This window comes from Tympanuchus pallidicinctus, unplaced genomic scaffold (genome assembly GCF_026119805.1).
Source record: "Tympanuchus pallidicinctus isolate F22 unplaced genomic scaffold, pur_lepc_1.0 scaffold3, whole genome shotgun sequence".
Taxonomy (NCBI): Eukaryota; Metazoa; Chordata; class Aves; order Galliformes; family Phasianidae; genus Tympanuchus; species Tympanuchus pallidicinctus.
This window is the reverse complement of record NW_026294747.1, coordinates 11273447-11286486: the sequence shown is the minus strand read 5'-3', so window position 1 is coordinate 11286486 and position 13040 is coordinate 11273447. Positions and strand designations below refer to the sequence as shown.

The 13040-nt window shown below is 40.5% G+C and overlaps 1 protein-coding gene across 4 annotated transcripts in view; it reads left to right on the top strand.

Moving 5' to 3' along the window:
• Positions 1 to 243: 243 nt before the first annotated feature.
• The window catches only part of ABCC8 (ATP binding cassette subfamily C member 8), a 67194-nt gene continuing 54397 nt past the window's right edge, over positions 244 to 13040 (top strand). The window contains exons 1-6 of one of the 4 annotated variants that reach the window (XM_052693327.1): positions 244 to 487; positions 1266 to 1407; positions 3566 to 3687; positions 8200 to 8366; positions 10327 to 10569; positions 11380 to 11568. In XM_052693327.1, coding sequence (XP_052549287.1) covers positions 292 to 487; positions 1266 to 1407; positions 3566 to 3687; positions 8200 to 8366; positions 10327 to 10569; positions 11380 to 11568 — 1059 coding nt within the window. In that variant the 5' untranslated portion in view covers positions 244 to 291. The remainder of the gene's footprint in view (positions 488 to 1265; positions 1408 to 3565; positions 3688 to 8199; positions 8367 to 10326; positions 10570 to 11379; positions 11569 to 13040) is intronic. The other 3 variants (XM_052693326.1, XM_052693325.1, XM_052693324.1) reach the window with 3 other exon arrangements.

The following is a 13040-nucleotide window of genomic DNA, read 5'->3' as shown; positions in this document are numbered from 1 at the left end:
CTTTACAGAGCGCTCTCCCGCTGAGGACAGCGTGCCGCGCGATGCCCCTTTTCCCGCCCAAACAGCCCCCGGCCGTGAGGCGGAGCCGCCGCGACACTACGCGGCATCTCGGCTCCCTCAGCCAGCGCGGAACCCTGATGGCCGTCAACGGCGACAGCACACCGAAACGGGGCGGTCCCCGAGGCGGGGTGAGCGGTGGGGCGGGGCCGCGAGGGCGGCGAGGGGCGGTCGCCGGCCGTCCGCAGGTGCGGGGCGAGCCGCAGCCGCGCAGCCCGCGCCGGCCCCGCCTGGATGTGCCCGGAGGCGGAGGCTGCGCCGGGCTGCGCGCAGGGTCCCGTCATGGCCCTGGCGTTCTGCGGCGACGAGGGCAACTCCACCGCTTACAACGTGGACCACGGCGTGCTCAACAACGGCTGCTTCGTGGACGCGCTCAACGTGGTGCCGCACGTCTTCCTGCTCTTCATCACCTTCCCCATTCTCTTCATCGGTGAGCGCCTCCTCGACCCCTCCCGCCCCGTGCCCGTCTCGCCTTGTCCACCCCGGCTCCCCTTCCCGCCCGGCCGTGCCCCGCTCCCCGCCGCGGGATGCCCCGGCCTCTCTGTGCCGCCGACCGCGGTTCGTGCCCGGGACACGGGGTAGGGCGGAGCGGCTGTGAAGCGCTGCCGCAAACCTGGCAAGTTAGCGTCGTGCGATCGGGTAAAACCGCTGCCGGCCTGTGCGGCAGCCCTGTGGCTATCAGCCCTGATAACCACGGGGGAGGGCTGCCCTAACTTGCCGTGTCCGCAGTGGCTATCATCTGATGACCTGAAACTGGGGCTGCCGGTAGGTGGCCCAGTCGCTTAACGCACGGCTCCGCCGCTGCTTCTGAGCACCTGCAGGCCGGGCCGGATGGGGTCCTGGGCGGCCTGAACTGGTGGGAGGCAGCCCTTCCCGTGGTGGGGGAGTGGAACCGGATGATTTCTATGGCCCCTTCCGACACAAGCCGTTCTATGAGTTTATGATGTGCTAAAATGTTTGGAAAATATTTGATTTGCGCGGTAAGCTGCCGACAGTATGGGAATTCTAGGCAGCGTCCTGTCTGCTTCATTTGCTTCATCCTGTGTGAAGATGAAGAAACAAGAACGCAGTTCTGAAAGGATTCGAGTGTGTGCATGTTTAACATCATGGTTCTGTTTGTTTTAGTACACTTTGTTTCTTACATATAATTCCTGCATGCGGAAAAGTACATATGTCAATTTTGTAAAGAAAACTCTTTTCCTATTCAGGATGGGGAAGTCAGAGCTCCAAAGTCCATATCCATCACAGCACATGGCTTCATTTTCCTGGCCACAATCTCCGCTGGATTCTAACTTTTATCCTTCTGTTTGTGCTGGTGTGTGAAATTGCGGAGGGCATAGTGTCTGATGGGTGAGTGTATGTCTCCATTCTCCTGATAGCATTGAGCGTTTCCAAATAATTTCAGGGTGCTTCCCCCCTGTTTAAATTCTTGTATTCCCTATATTTGATTCCTTGTGATTATAAAAGTGAAATCTGTATTTTTGATGATTAACCTACCGACCTTGTATCAGAAATCCCACAGATCTTGCCAAGTATGCATACACAAAATTGACCTTAATCATTTTTAGTTCAGCTTAATGACAGTATCTTTCCAAAGAATAATCAGAGATAAATCCTAATGATTCAAGCAGATGGTGACATTTTCCTGATGTGTTTTATGTCTGAGGATCCAGTCCCACAGTCTTTGCTCACGCTGAACTTCTATGAGCGCAGTAGATCACAACACTTCCCCCCCAGACTCAGTCCTGTTCACCGTAATAAATGGAGCAGGTCTGTTGGAGGTCATCATCTCACCCGATAGAGTTGCTTTTGAGGTTCCAGAAGGTGCAGTACATCTGTTGCCTTAGCAGAACATCTCGCATTGTTTTGATGAAAAAGATTTGTTTTCCCCAAATTTAAATCTGTTAGAGCCTTCGTTTGATTTGATTGGTACTGCTTGTGGCTTGATTGTATTCCTCCCCAGTTGAGTTAGGTGTTATAGAGGGGAAAAGGCTATTATGTGAACATCTGTTCCGTGTTTCCTTTAATCCATCACTTGTTACTCAAGTGAGGAAAATCTTTCAACAGTTAGCTGAAGGGGAAAATTACTTTAAGTAAAACAAGTGATACGGGAAAATGATTTATTGTGAAAAAAGGTAAAGGCCTGTACTGCTCACTGTGATCATCATCTTCTAAAGAAAGGTCTGATTTTCATAAACAGCATGAATTTCCATCCTGAGGGTTATGAGGTTGAAGTTGCTCGTTAAATAGAAGTTTATCCATTTACATAACTAATGTCCATTCACCATGTGAGACACAGTGCAGAACTCTGCTGTAAAAGCTGATACCATTATTATTATAACTTCTCTTCAATATGTATAAATAGGATTATTATTTTTTTTCAGAGCCAGGTTTTTGATGTGTTTTTTGAGAGTCTTTTTCAAGCTTATCAGGATGTGGGAGGCTCAAAGCAGCATCTCCTGCCTTGAGTTTTCTGTTTTATTTTATTCTTAAAGATAATGGGAGAGTATGATCACTTGCTACTTAAATTGGCTCAGAATGCTGCTGTTCAGTAATAAGTGTCAATTGACAGGAATTTAAGCTCTTAGCTATCCTGAGGGAGTGCCAGCCCACAATTGTGCTGTGAGCAGGCTAGTGAGCATGCTGGTCTATAAAAACAGATTTTAAGATTCACCAGCTTTCTGAGACCAAAATGTACCATATTGCTAAGTCCTTGTGACAGTGATTGGTTGCTAAAGGCTTTGGCAGTGGGAGACAGAGAAACTGTACCTCTTGACTGTATAAGAAACATTATTGCTTTTGTGAAAGAAGGAATAGAGGGGAAAATGGCAAGTAGGAGGAAAGAGGTGGGGGGGTGATTTTATTTCTCTTTATACAAACTGACAAAGCTGGCTGAGAATTCCCATGTTCCCAAAGGTTGTGTTTTCCAGAATACTGTCCACTCCTACATGAAGCAAAGTGTCAAGACTTTTGCTTTATAGGACAAAACTTAGAGGCATATGATTCTGTGGTAGATTTTGTTTGATGAATGGTAAGTACTGAAAACAGTGCACTGTGTAAGTCAGTTCTGTTCTGTCATGCTGTTTTCTTCTCTGAAACTGGAGAAGGAAAATCAAGCATTTTCATGGAATGTTTCTATAGGAAATCTTAAGCAGTGCTGTCACTTGGTGTTCTCTACATTATTTGATGGACAGCTCCCAAACTAGTTTAGCTTAAATTAACTTTTCTCATTTTGGAACTGAGCTGCTTATTCTAATTTAAACAGTGTTCCCGCTAACTTCAGTAGGAAATAAGAGTGTGCACATTTCATTTTCAGTGTGGGGGAAGAGCTTGAAATCCGACTGTGCGATTTAAATCCCATTGAAAATTGGATAACTTTGCATCTATAAACCATCTTAGAAAGTCCTACCTCCAAACTGTGTACAAAACAGAATTCATAGATTTAAAAGGCAGCATTTAAATAGCTGCGATTGATTCTAATTGGTTTTTGTTTGTTTGTATTTTTTAGGGTTTCAGAATCCCGCCATTTACACCTGTACATGCCGGCTGGGATGGCGTTCTTGGCAGCCATCACGTCTGTTGTCTATTACCATAACATTGAAACATCCAATTTTCCAAAGTTATTAATCGGTATGTTTCTTGACTTGAGAAGCTTGCGAGTGTGACTGCTGGTGCTGTGCACCTGCTCCTTCTGTGATCTGTCGCTGCATTCTCAGCTTGAGTGAAGCCACACCTATGCTCTGGTCTGCTGGTTGCCATTACCAGTCTCAGTTCTGGAGAGCAGTTTTCCTGAAATGGCTCATTGTTTTCAGTGCTTTTGAATTACAGTTATATTCTGTATGGTGTGTTTCCAGGGATCCATTGGGCTGAATGCTTCTTTAAGAGAAACTAGATTTGTGGGAAAAGTAGCACATGTTAGAAATCAAACTCTAAAAGCTATCAGTATCCCTCTGCTTGTCGGCATGTTATGTTTAATCATGATATAAAATTGAAGCTGTCTTCCTGTCTGTGATCTCTTGAAATATGTGAGGAGTCAGAAGAAATGAATGATGCCAGTGACTTTGATGTATTTCTTTCTTTGCTGGTTCTTTCTTCTCCTTCCTAAAACATCCTTTCTAAATTGCTTTAAGTCAGGGCATTTTCCATTGGGGACATATAAGAACTGCCTCGTATTTCCTGCAAGACTGTAAATAAGCTGTAGCTAACTGTAGGAAATGTTACTGCTGACAATCACAGTTGGTGATAGGTTCTGAACAGTTGGAGTAGATTGCAGTCTGTGGAAGAATACGTGTTTAGCCTCCTGTCACCTCATTCAATTCACTTTCAGCTCATTTTCTATTTTAATGGATCCTTAGGCTTTCTTGTTTTGTAGTGACTGTGAATCTGCATTCTGTTGTAATTCCTGTCAAGTGGTAAAAAGTCAGCAACAGTTTGATTTGAGAAAGCTTTTCAACACCAACAGACTGCATGTTGCAATATGCAGGCATCTTTTTCTGCAGGAGTCTGTATCTCTCACTAACGAAGTCACTCCTTTTTGAAAGGTCTAATTTAGGTGATAAAGAATAAAACAACTACAAGCAAATAAGAAACTAAATGAGGGTTTCTATCTAGGCATGGCAGCCTTCATGGTTTCTTACTTGGGACTGCTTTTCTTCTTGCACTCTTCTCTTAAGCAGGATCTTTTCTATCTTTGTGACTAGGTGGGATTATACAGTCACATTTTTGGCAAGTTGACATCCCTACTTTTAATGTCTTCTCCTAGCTCTACATGTTATGTTTTAGGAGAGCATGGCCCATATGTTACAATCGCCCATAGAAAGCAAGCTTTCATTGTTATTGAGTTGTTTTTTGTTAGTTTGTTTTCAGATGTTCAATAGAGGTTTTGATAATTTAGTGTTGTTCCCATGTTCTTGCTGTTAGATCACTAAGAGTAGCACAAGCATGGATCCAGTTGTTACCCTTTATTTGTATAATCCTTTCCTTGTAAAGATTTCTCTCACGATAATTTTGTTTGGTATTTTGAGTACTGGTGCTGGAGGAGCTCTGGACAATGTTTGAATGATAAACAAATATGTCAGTGAATGTCAGCAACTTAAATAAGTGCAATTAGTAACTATGGTGCTAAAGTTAATCATAAGAAATTTTTGTTTTGCAAGAATTTCCAAGGAATTTAGGAAATCTAATCTTAATGCTAACTCTTAGGAAAAAAAAAAAAAAAAATAAACTACATTCTATTCTAATTAGTTAACCTAATTTGAATCCCAATCCGGAGTCTTCATAAACTGAGTCCCAGATCTTTGTTCTGAGTATTTTTTGTTTTTCTCTTCATTGTCATATTTTTGTGAGAATGCCAAAAAAACATTTTTAAGTTTTAATTATGTTTATTTTAGTTGTATGAATTTTTTATTACTTAACCTTATGAGTTGTTGTCTTTCAGTGTTAATTGCAACTGCTTTGTATTGGGAGCTGAGACTAGGCAATGATACCTTTCTGCAAACTAGCTGAGTGTATGGAGCTGAATATAGCTATAATTAAATCTGTCAACTCACTAGAGTGCAGTGTGTGCATGAAGCAGCTTTCTCTTAGAGCCTAACACAAATAAGGTAAATGGAAGCAATGAGGAAGAATTTATATTAATCATAATTATGGTTGAGTGGACAAGAAGAGAGACCAAAAGAGGGTTCTTCTTTACTAAGATGTTGCAGAGGAGATGTAATACTCTACACACACAGAGAAGTGAAATTCCACCTAATTTGAAGGTGTCACCTGCCTCAGCTGGAGGATCAGTGCCTGCAGTTGCACTTGGTAGCAGTATAAAACAGCAGGCTAACTGGAAACAGCATAGAGCAAAGGCTCTTTGGCTAAAGAGCCTCATTCAGAACTTACCACATTCAGTGGGGAAGCTCTCTTTTATGCAGAAACCCTTACAGGTCTGTCCATTCATTTTGAACAGATACAATTTTCCAATCCTGTCAAAGGGAGCTTTTGTTGTTTGTTTTGAAAGCTTTTTCACTCTACACAGTAAACAAATCAAATCCATTTGTTGTTGTACATAAGCAAGCAAGGGATGAATATCCTGTCAACTCGGGGAATTAGCACATTCTCTTGGGGTATTTCAGAACAAGGGTTGCAAATTCCTGTACAGATCCTGCCTCTCAGCTCTGTGCCCAGGCTTCAGGCTACTTTAAAGTAGTCATTCTTTTTATCTTCTATCATAAAAGTTGTCAAGGTTTAGTGTTTTTGTTCTCTGAAGCTAACGATTGAGTCCAGGGTCCCAGAGTATCCAAACTGTTGGAGAGCTTTGATCTTACCTGAGCCTGTTTTTCTGTGTATGATCTTGACCTGTAATTATATTGCATCAAACATCGCTTTTCCAGACCGACACTGATAACGCGTGGCTCTCGTCATAATGCTGATTTGGGGACTTTTTGCGTAGTGCTGCAGAATAGATGCAAAACAGTTGTACAGTTTAGCAGGACACATTTTAAAATTCTCATACAGAAAATCTGCTAGCTTTCTTGACCCCAGAAATAAAACATTTGGGGAAAATTATGAAATAACAGGACTTATTATGCTGAATGAGGTAGTAGTATGAGGACACGTGACTTTTCTTTTAATTTAATAAGGATTTCTGCTCTTCTTTCTGTTTTACCAATCATAATTATAGGACTGCCTCCTTATTCTTGACAGTAATCTAGTTTTCTAGTTTAAATATCTTGTACCTTAGCATCATTGTTCATTCGCTCGCATCAGCAAGCTGCTGATGGCTCTCCGCATTTGTAAGCTGGACTTACAGTTGCTGATGCCTTAGAGCACTTTCTCTAGTGTTGCAACAAGACACTGAGAAAGCAAATACATGCCTTTCTTGTCATTTAGAGCACATCTCAGCTGTTGTGCCATGGCACAACATAACAGCAAAAAAACCAAAAACCATGTAGAATATCATGACCCCATAAATTGTTTCTTTTAGAGTTGGGATCAGCAACTGGTTTATTGTGTAGTAAATAACATGGAATGCATTTCTAAAATCACCAGGGCTTACTGCAGGGATTACAGTTATCAGTAGCACAAGCACTTCTAGACAAGAAGTTCAGGAAAGCTCTAGAACCTAGAGTACTGTATTCAGCTCTGGGGCCCTCAGCATAAGAATGGCATGGAGCTCTTAAAGCAGGTCCAGAGGAGGACCATGAAGATGCTCAGAGCATGTGAAGATAGGCTGAGAGAGTTGGGGAAGTGAAGGCTCCAGGGAGCTTTTAGCAGCCTTCCTGTACCTAAAAAGCTCCTACAGGAAAGGTGGAGAGAACTCTCTATCAGGGAGTGCAGGGACTAGGTGGTGGTGTTTTTTTTTTTAGACTCAAAGTGTAGTTTAGATTAGATGTTAGGAAGAAATTCTGAGAGTGATGAATCACTGGAACAGCCTGGAGGATTACTGGTGTCCCATCCCTGGAGGTTCAAGGCCAGGTTGGATGGACCTTTGGGCAGATTGATCTAGCAGATGTTCCTCCTTATGACAGGAGGCTTGGAACTTGGTGATCTTTAAGGTCCCTTCCATCCTAGGCCCTTCTGTGTACTCTGGAAAGTTAAAATTATATTTTATGAAGGTCTGAACATCCTTGTGAATGTATGTCTGTTATAAATTACATATATGGAATTTGTGTTGTGCAATAAAGATGAAGAGCAGCAGCAGTTTGGAGAAAATACTTTTATGTTCCTACATACACTCCAGAGATTTGCGGGGTTAGTGAGGTCAGTTTTCCTTCAAACCAGAGTTGTAGCAGCCTTGCAGCATTAACACAATTTGAAAAGCACCATTTATAGCCACCTTCTCTTTGAGGAAGCTTCTTCCCTTGAGCTCGTAGTGTGGCTGCATTCTTACAACAGATAGAAATTTCCTTCATAAGATTTCAATTTGTAAAGCTTTCCAAGGATCACCAGATATAATGGGAAAGGAATTTGGATCAAACATTATCTTAACATTTTTGTGTCTGCAAAATTGAACGAGGATTCTGTTTTGACATGAGGATGTCCACTCTGGTTTTATACATTGTTGCATTCTTTTTGAATGAGTATTTAATAAGTAAGTACTGCCTTTGTGTATTTTCACAATTACGCAGCTGATTAATTTTATTTTCTTCCCTACAGCTTTGTTGTTCTACTGGACTTTAGCTTTCATAACTAAAACCATCAAATTTGTAAAGTTCTGTGATAATGGAGTTGGATTTTCTCAGCTTCGATTTTGCCTCACAGGACTGCTGGTTGTTCTGTATGGAATGCTACTGGCTGTAGAAATAAATGTAATCAGAGTGAGGGTAAGTTGAGTGTTGTAAGCCTCCTGTCCTTTTTTTTTTCCCATGTTGCCAGGTGCTTAGTATGAAACACATTTGTAAGTGAGAGAGAGAAAATCCAGTGATAAATAGAAATATATTCGAGAGCTAAACAGGAACCCAGTTTTATTCAGTCATAGCTTAAAAATGCCAGAATCAACTGTAGATAAATTTCACCTGTTTAAGCGTATATTACAAATTCACAATTTCAATTATCAAAAACAAATATTTCTAAAGCAAGAAAAGACTGGGTGAAAATAATTGTCTACTCTAAGAGGTCGTATTAGATGCACAATTAACATCTTTCATTTTGCAGGAGATAATTTCAGTAGCTGATTAATTGGGGCAAATAAAATTGCTATATAGCCTCCCAGATGTGTGCATTTCTTTGTGTCTCCAGTCATAATCCAATCATAATCCAAAAAAGAGGTGGTTTTGGAACCTGCTGGGTAGATAATTGCCAAAGTTCTTGCCTTCAGCTGTCTCTCACCTAACTGTATGTGCAAATTAAACTTACTCTTAGGAGGGAAGAGAATTTCTTCGTGTAGATGCTCTTGCTGCTTCCTTCACCCTAATATATGTTTTATTTCCAGTAATACTATAAGCAACATCAGATGTACATATGTGTCATATATATTTTTTTTCTTCATGTAATAAAACTGCATTTTAAATTGGATTTGGTCATTGTGGAATTATAAGCCACAAAGAGGAATAAAAATGGTCACTGTCTACTGTCATTTTTAATTTTTTTTTTTTAATTTGGATTTAATTATTAAGGGATGTCACTGGTGCATAAAAATTAACCAGCAGCATGGATTTTTTTACTGCCTGTTGTGTCTATGCCAAAGTTTGGAGAGACAGGCTTATTGTTACAGCTGCTGAAGGAAAGGGTTGGGTTGAATGGAGAGTCAGCAACTGCTGGGAGCACTTTCAGGGAGGGGGGGCATCCACAACCCCTCTGGGCAGCCTGTGGCAGCACCTCAGCACTCTCTCCTTAGAAAAAACAACCAATCAAACAACAACAAAACCCACTTCCCTGACATCCAACTTAAATCTCTCCTCCTTTGGTTTAATACCATTCCCCCTATCACTATCTACCCTTATATAAAGCTGATCTCCCTTATGTTTACAAACTCCTGTTAAATATTGGAAGGTGAGGTCTCCATGCAGTTTTCTCTTTTCCAGGCTGGACAAGCCCAGTTCCTTCAGCCCATCTTCGTAGGAGAGGTGCTCCAGCTTTAGGATAACATGAATTATTTCTTCAGCTATGGCTGGAGAAAGTATACCAGTGAAGCATATCCAGAAATCCTACTAATACTGTAATTTACATACAGAGATAGTAGAAGTGGAGTGAAGTGTGTGAAGTGTGTGACTGAGAACTTCTAAGAGGTGTATTTTTAAGAGATGTTTCATTTTTGAAAAAAAAACAGCATCTGAAAAAGTTTTATCTTGACAATAGGAAATAATTAGGAATTTTCCCTTATTCTTAGGAGTTTTCCTTTGCTTTTTCAGCATTTAAGCCAGTGAAAGCATTTATTAGTGCCATATGCACTGTGGTACTGTGGTTTTCTGGACTCGGGGCAGCTCAGGTCACTGTGTGTTTTGAGCTAGCTAAAAGTGAGGCACTGTGGTAAAGAAGATGAACCACTACTGCACTGTTGTGTTTTTCTTCAAGTATACAAGTTTGTGCCTCGTAAAGAAAATGATGCTGAATGTTTAGGGTAATATATTTCTGGGCTAGATGCCTCCAATATTGCCATGGTACTGGAGGTACCTGGATTGTTATATTGTTTGAATTTGAATGCCTAAATTCCATGAGTACTTTTGAGAATGTAAGCCTTTGATTCCCTGATGATCTGCTGTGTCCTTATCTCTTATATATTTGTTGTAGACTTGTATTTTCTATATGAGTGTGATTCTTTTGGGGGACTTTTTTGAATTTCAGAGATATGTTTTCTTCAAAACTCCTAAAGAAGTTAAACCTCCTGAGGATCTCCAGGACCTTGGTGTTCGATTCCTACAGCCGTTTGTGAACCTGTTATCCAAAGGAACATATTGGTGGATGAACACATTCATCAAGACTGCCCATAAAAAGCCAATAGACTTGAAAACCATAGGCAAGCTTCCCATTGCCATGAGAGCTCTGACCAATTACATTCTCCTTAATGAGGCTTTTGAAGCACAGAAGGTATGTGAAGCATAGAATTGTCAGTCAACTTTCTCACTGTTTACAGTTTTCACTGCTTTTTATGCTATGACTGTGATATAAAACTGTGTGAACAGTCGTATTAATGAAGTATCCATTACTATAGGTTTCTCTGTACAGAAATGTCACTCAGTTTTAGCTTGAACAGATGAAATTTCTCTAAAAAAGTATGCAGATCAAACACATTACTAGTTAAATGCATGTAAAATCCATATGGCCTCTATTACAATGCAGAAAGTAGTTACTGACTGTACTCTCTAAAACACCATTAGCATTATTCCTAATAAAACCTTGAAGCCATTTAATAACACAGTCAATATTAATGGGGTCTCATAGCACTGTTCTATGATGTTGTTTGAGCTACGGTTTGTCCATAAGAGAATTTAGGACCAAAACTACCTTAGCTCAGATTCTGCTTGGCTCCCTACTGGGAACCAAGTGTATTCAGGAATGTCTTTTGTAGCCTATTTAGAAGAAGGTAAGCTTTTCATTCTCTGTGTTCACAGGAAAACAAAACCTGTCAGTTCCCTTTCTTTTTTTCCTACTCTTCTGGCAAGACACAAACATCACTTACTTGATGCCTGTTAAGAGCAGGAAAGAAATAATAGCTTTTTTTTGTGAAGTGGAGAAGAGTACAAGTTCAGGCTTTGTAGAAGGAGTAATTGTGATTTCTGTGCTTTTCTAGTTCAAGGATTGCAGCTGATTGTCAATAAATTAAAGCAGGGGGAAAATACTGTATTGTACATGAATACAATTATATAACCTTAGATTTTCTTTTCATATTCTGGACAGAACAAAAGGCCATCTTCTCCACAGGGATCCGGGTCAATTTGGCGTGCTCTCTGCTGTGCTTTTGGGAGACCCTTACTTCTCAGTAGCACATTCCGTATTCTGGCTGACTTGCTTGGCTTCGCTGGTCCCCTCTGCATCTCTGGGATTGTTCACAACGTTGGAAAAGGAAATAACACCATCCGCCCACAGGTACAGTCTGTACTGGATCTGGCCAGGACGGGGTTAACTTTCCCCACAGTAGCCCAGTAGTGCTGTGCTTTGCACTTGTAGCAAGAACAGCATTCATAATGTACCAGTGATTTTTCCTGAGCAACTCTGGCACAGCATCAAGTGTAATAGTTCTCTCATTTTACTTCCACACAGCTTTTCCATTTTTTTTCCCCCTTGTGTTAAAATGCTCCTTATCTCAACCCATGAACCTTTTTTTCAAGGTATTTTCTTTTCTGTTCTTTTGAGGAGGGAGAGTGAGAGCAGTGTGGTGGAGATCAGCTGTCTATGTGTGAAACCATTGCACTGTAAAAATGTCATAAGAACAGGAATAAAAAAAGTAGTGCTAAAACTGTATATTATTGATTCCTTGTGAAGAGAGTGACTGCAATGTATTTCTGAATACTAGAAGTGTTTGCTAGTATGTATGTAATGGCTACTTACATTTTTACCTGGGTGGTGAACATAAATGTGTTACCTACACATTTCATCAGGCTTGCATTTGGGAAGATAATCTCATTCAGGATAATGGTGAAACACTCAGAATCTTGCTCATGCTGTCAGTATTTTTGGTACAGTTGTTACAGAGATTGAACCAACTGTGATTAAGTGCTTTTGGAAAAGCAAAAGGACGTTTTTATTTCCAAATGGCTTTTCATTTCCAAAATTAAGAGATGTCTGGGAGGATTAAAGTGCGCCTTTAACATCATGATAAAATACCAAATGGTATAGGTGTGAGAAAGAATCTCTGCTAATGGCTCTGGAAGTATTTGTTTTGAAAGATCAATTGAAGCAAAGTTTTTAAAGATGCTATTTAATTGAATGATCCCCAAGAAGAAACTTCTTGATTTATAAATATTAAAAAAACCCCGAAAAATATCAGGAAGTGTTTTTTCAGAAGGTGGGGTTACTTGGTCCTCATTTTTGAGAAATAACACTTTTTTTTTTTTTCCAGCTCCTTTATTGTTTGGTAAAAGATGGATTTCTGAAGTCTATTGACAGTGCTGGAAATACAGTCATTCACTCAAGTAGGCTTTGGATTAGATCCATTGTAAATATTGAAATACATTGAATGCTTTTCAGAAAAAAAAAGCCTTAAGCAGAAATGAATTATTTATACACGTTGCAATCTTTGTCCTAATATTTGGAGAGTTTTATATATCAAATAGATTCAGTGAAAACCAGTCAAAGCAGGAAATTAAAAAACTAAGGCTATAGAGGGTATGTTGTGGCAAAGTGCTATGGAAGCTTTTAAGGTGCTTCTTGATAATTTGTTTGGAACACTTAAACATCTCAGCTGAAATTATACCAAATATCTACAGGCTATCCTGTTTAATTTTCCTACTGAAATGCCAGCTAGTACTCCCCTGTTAAAATGCTTGTCTGGTAGATAGGCTCCTAGTGGAGTGTCATCCAGCTTTGATATTTTCACCACGTCTGGCTAAGTGTGGCCT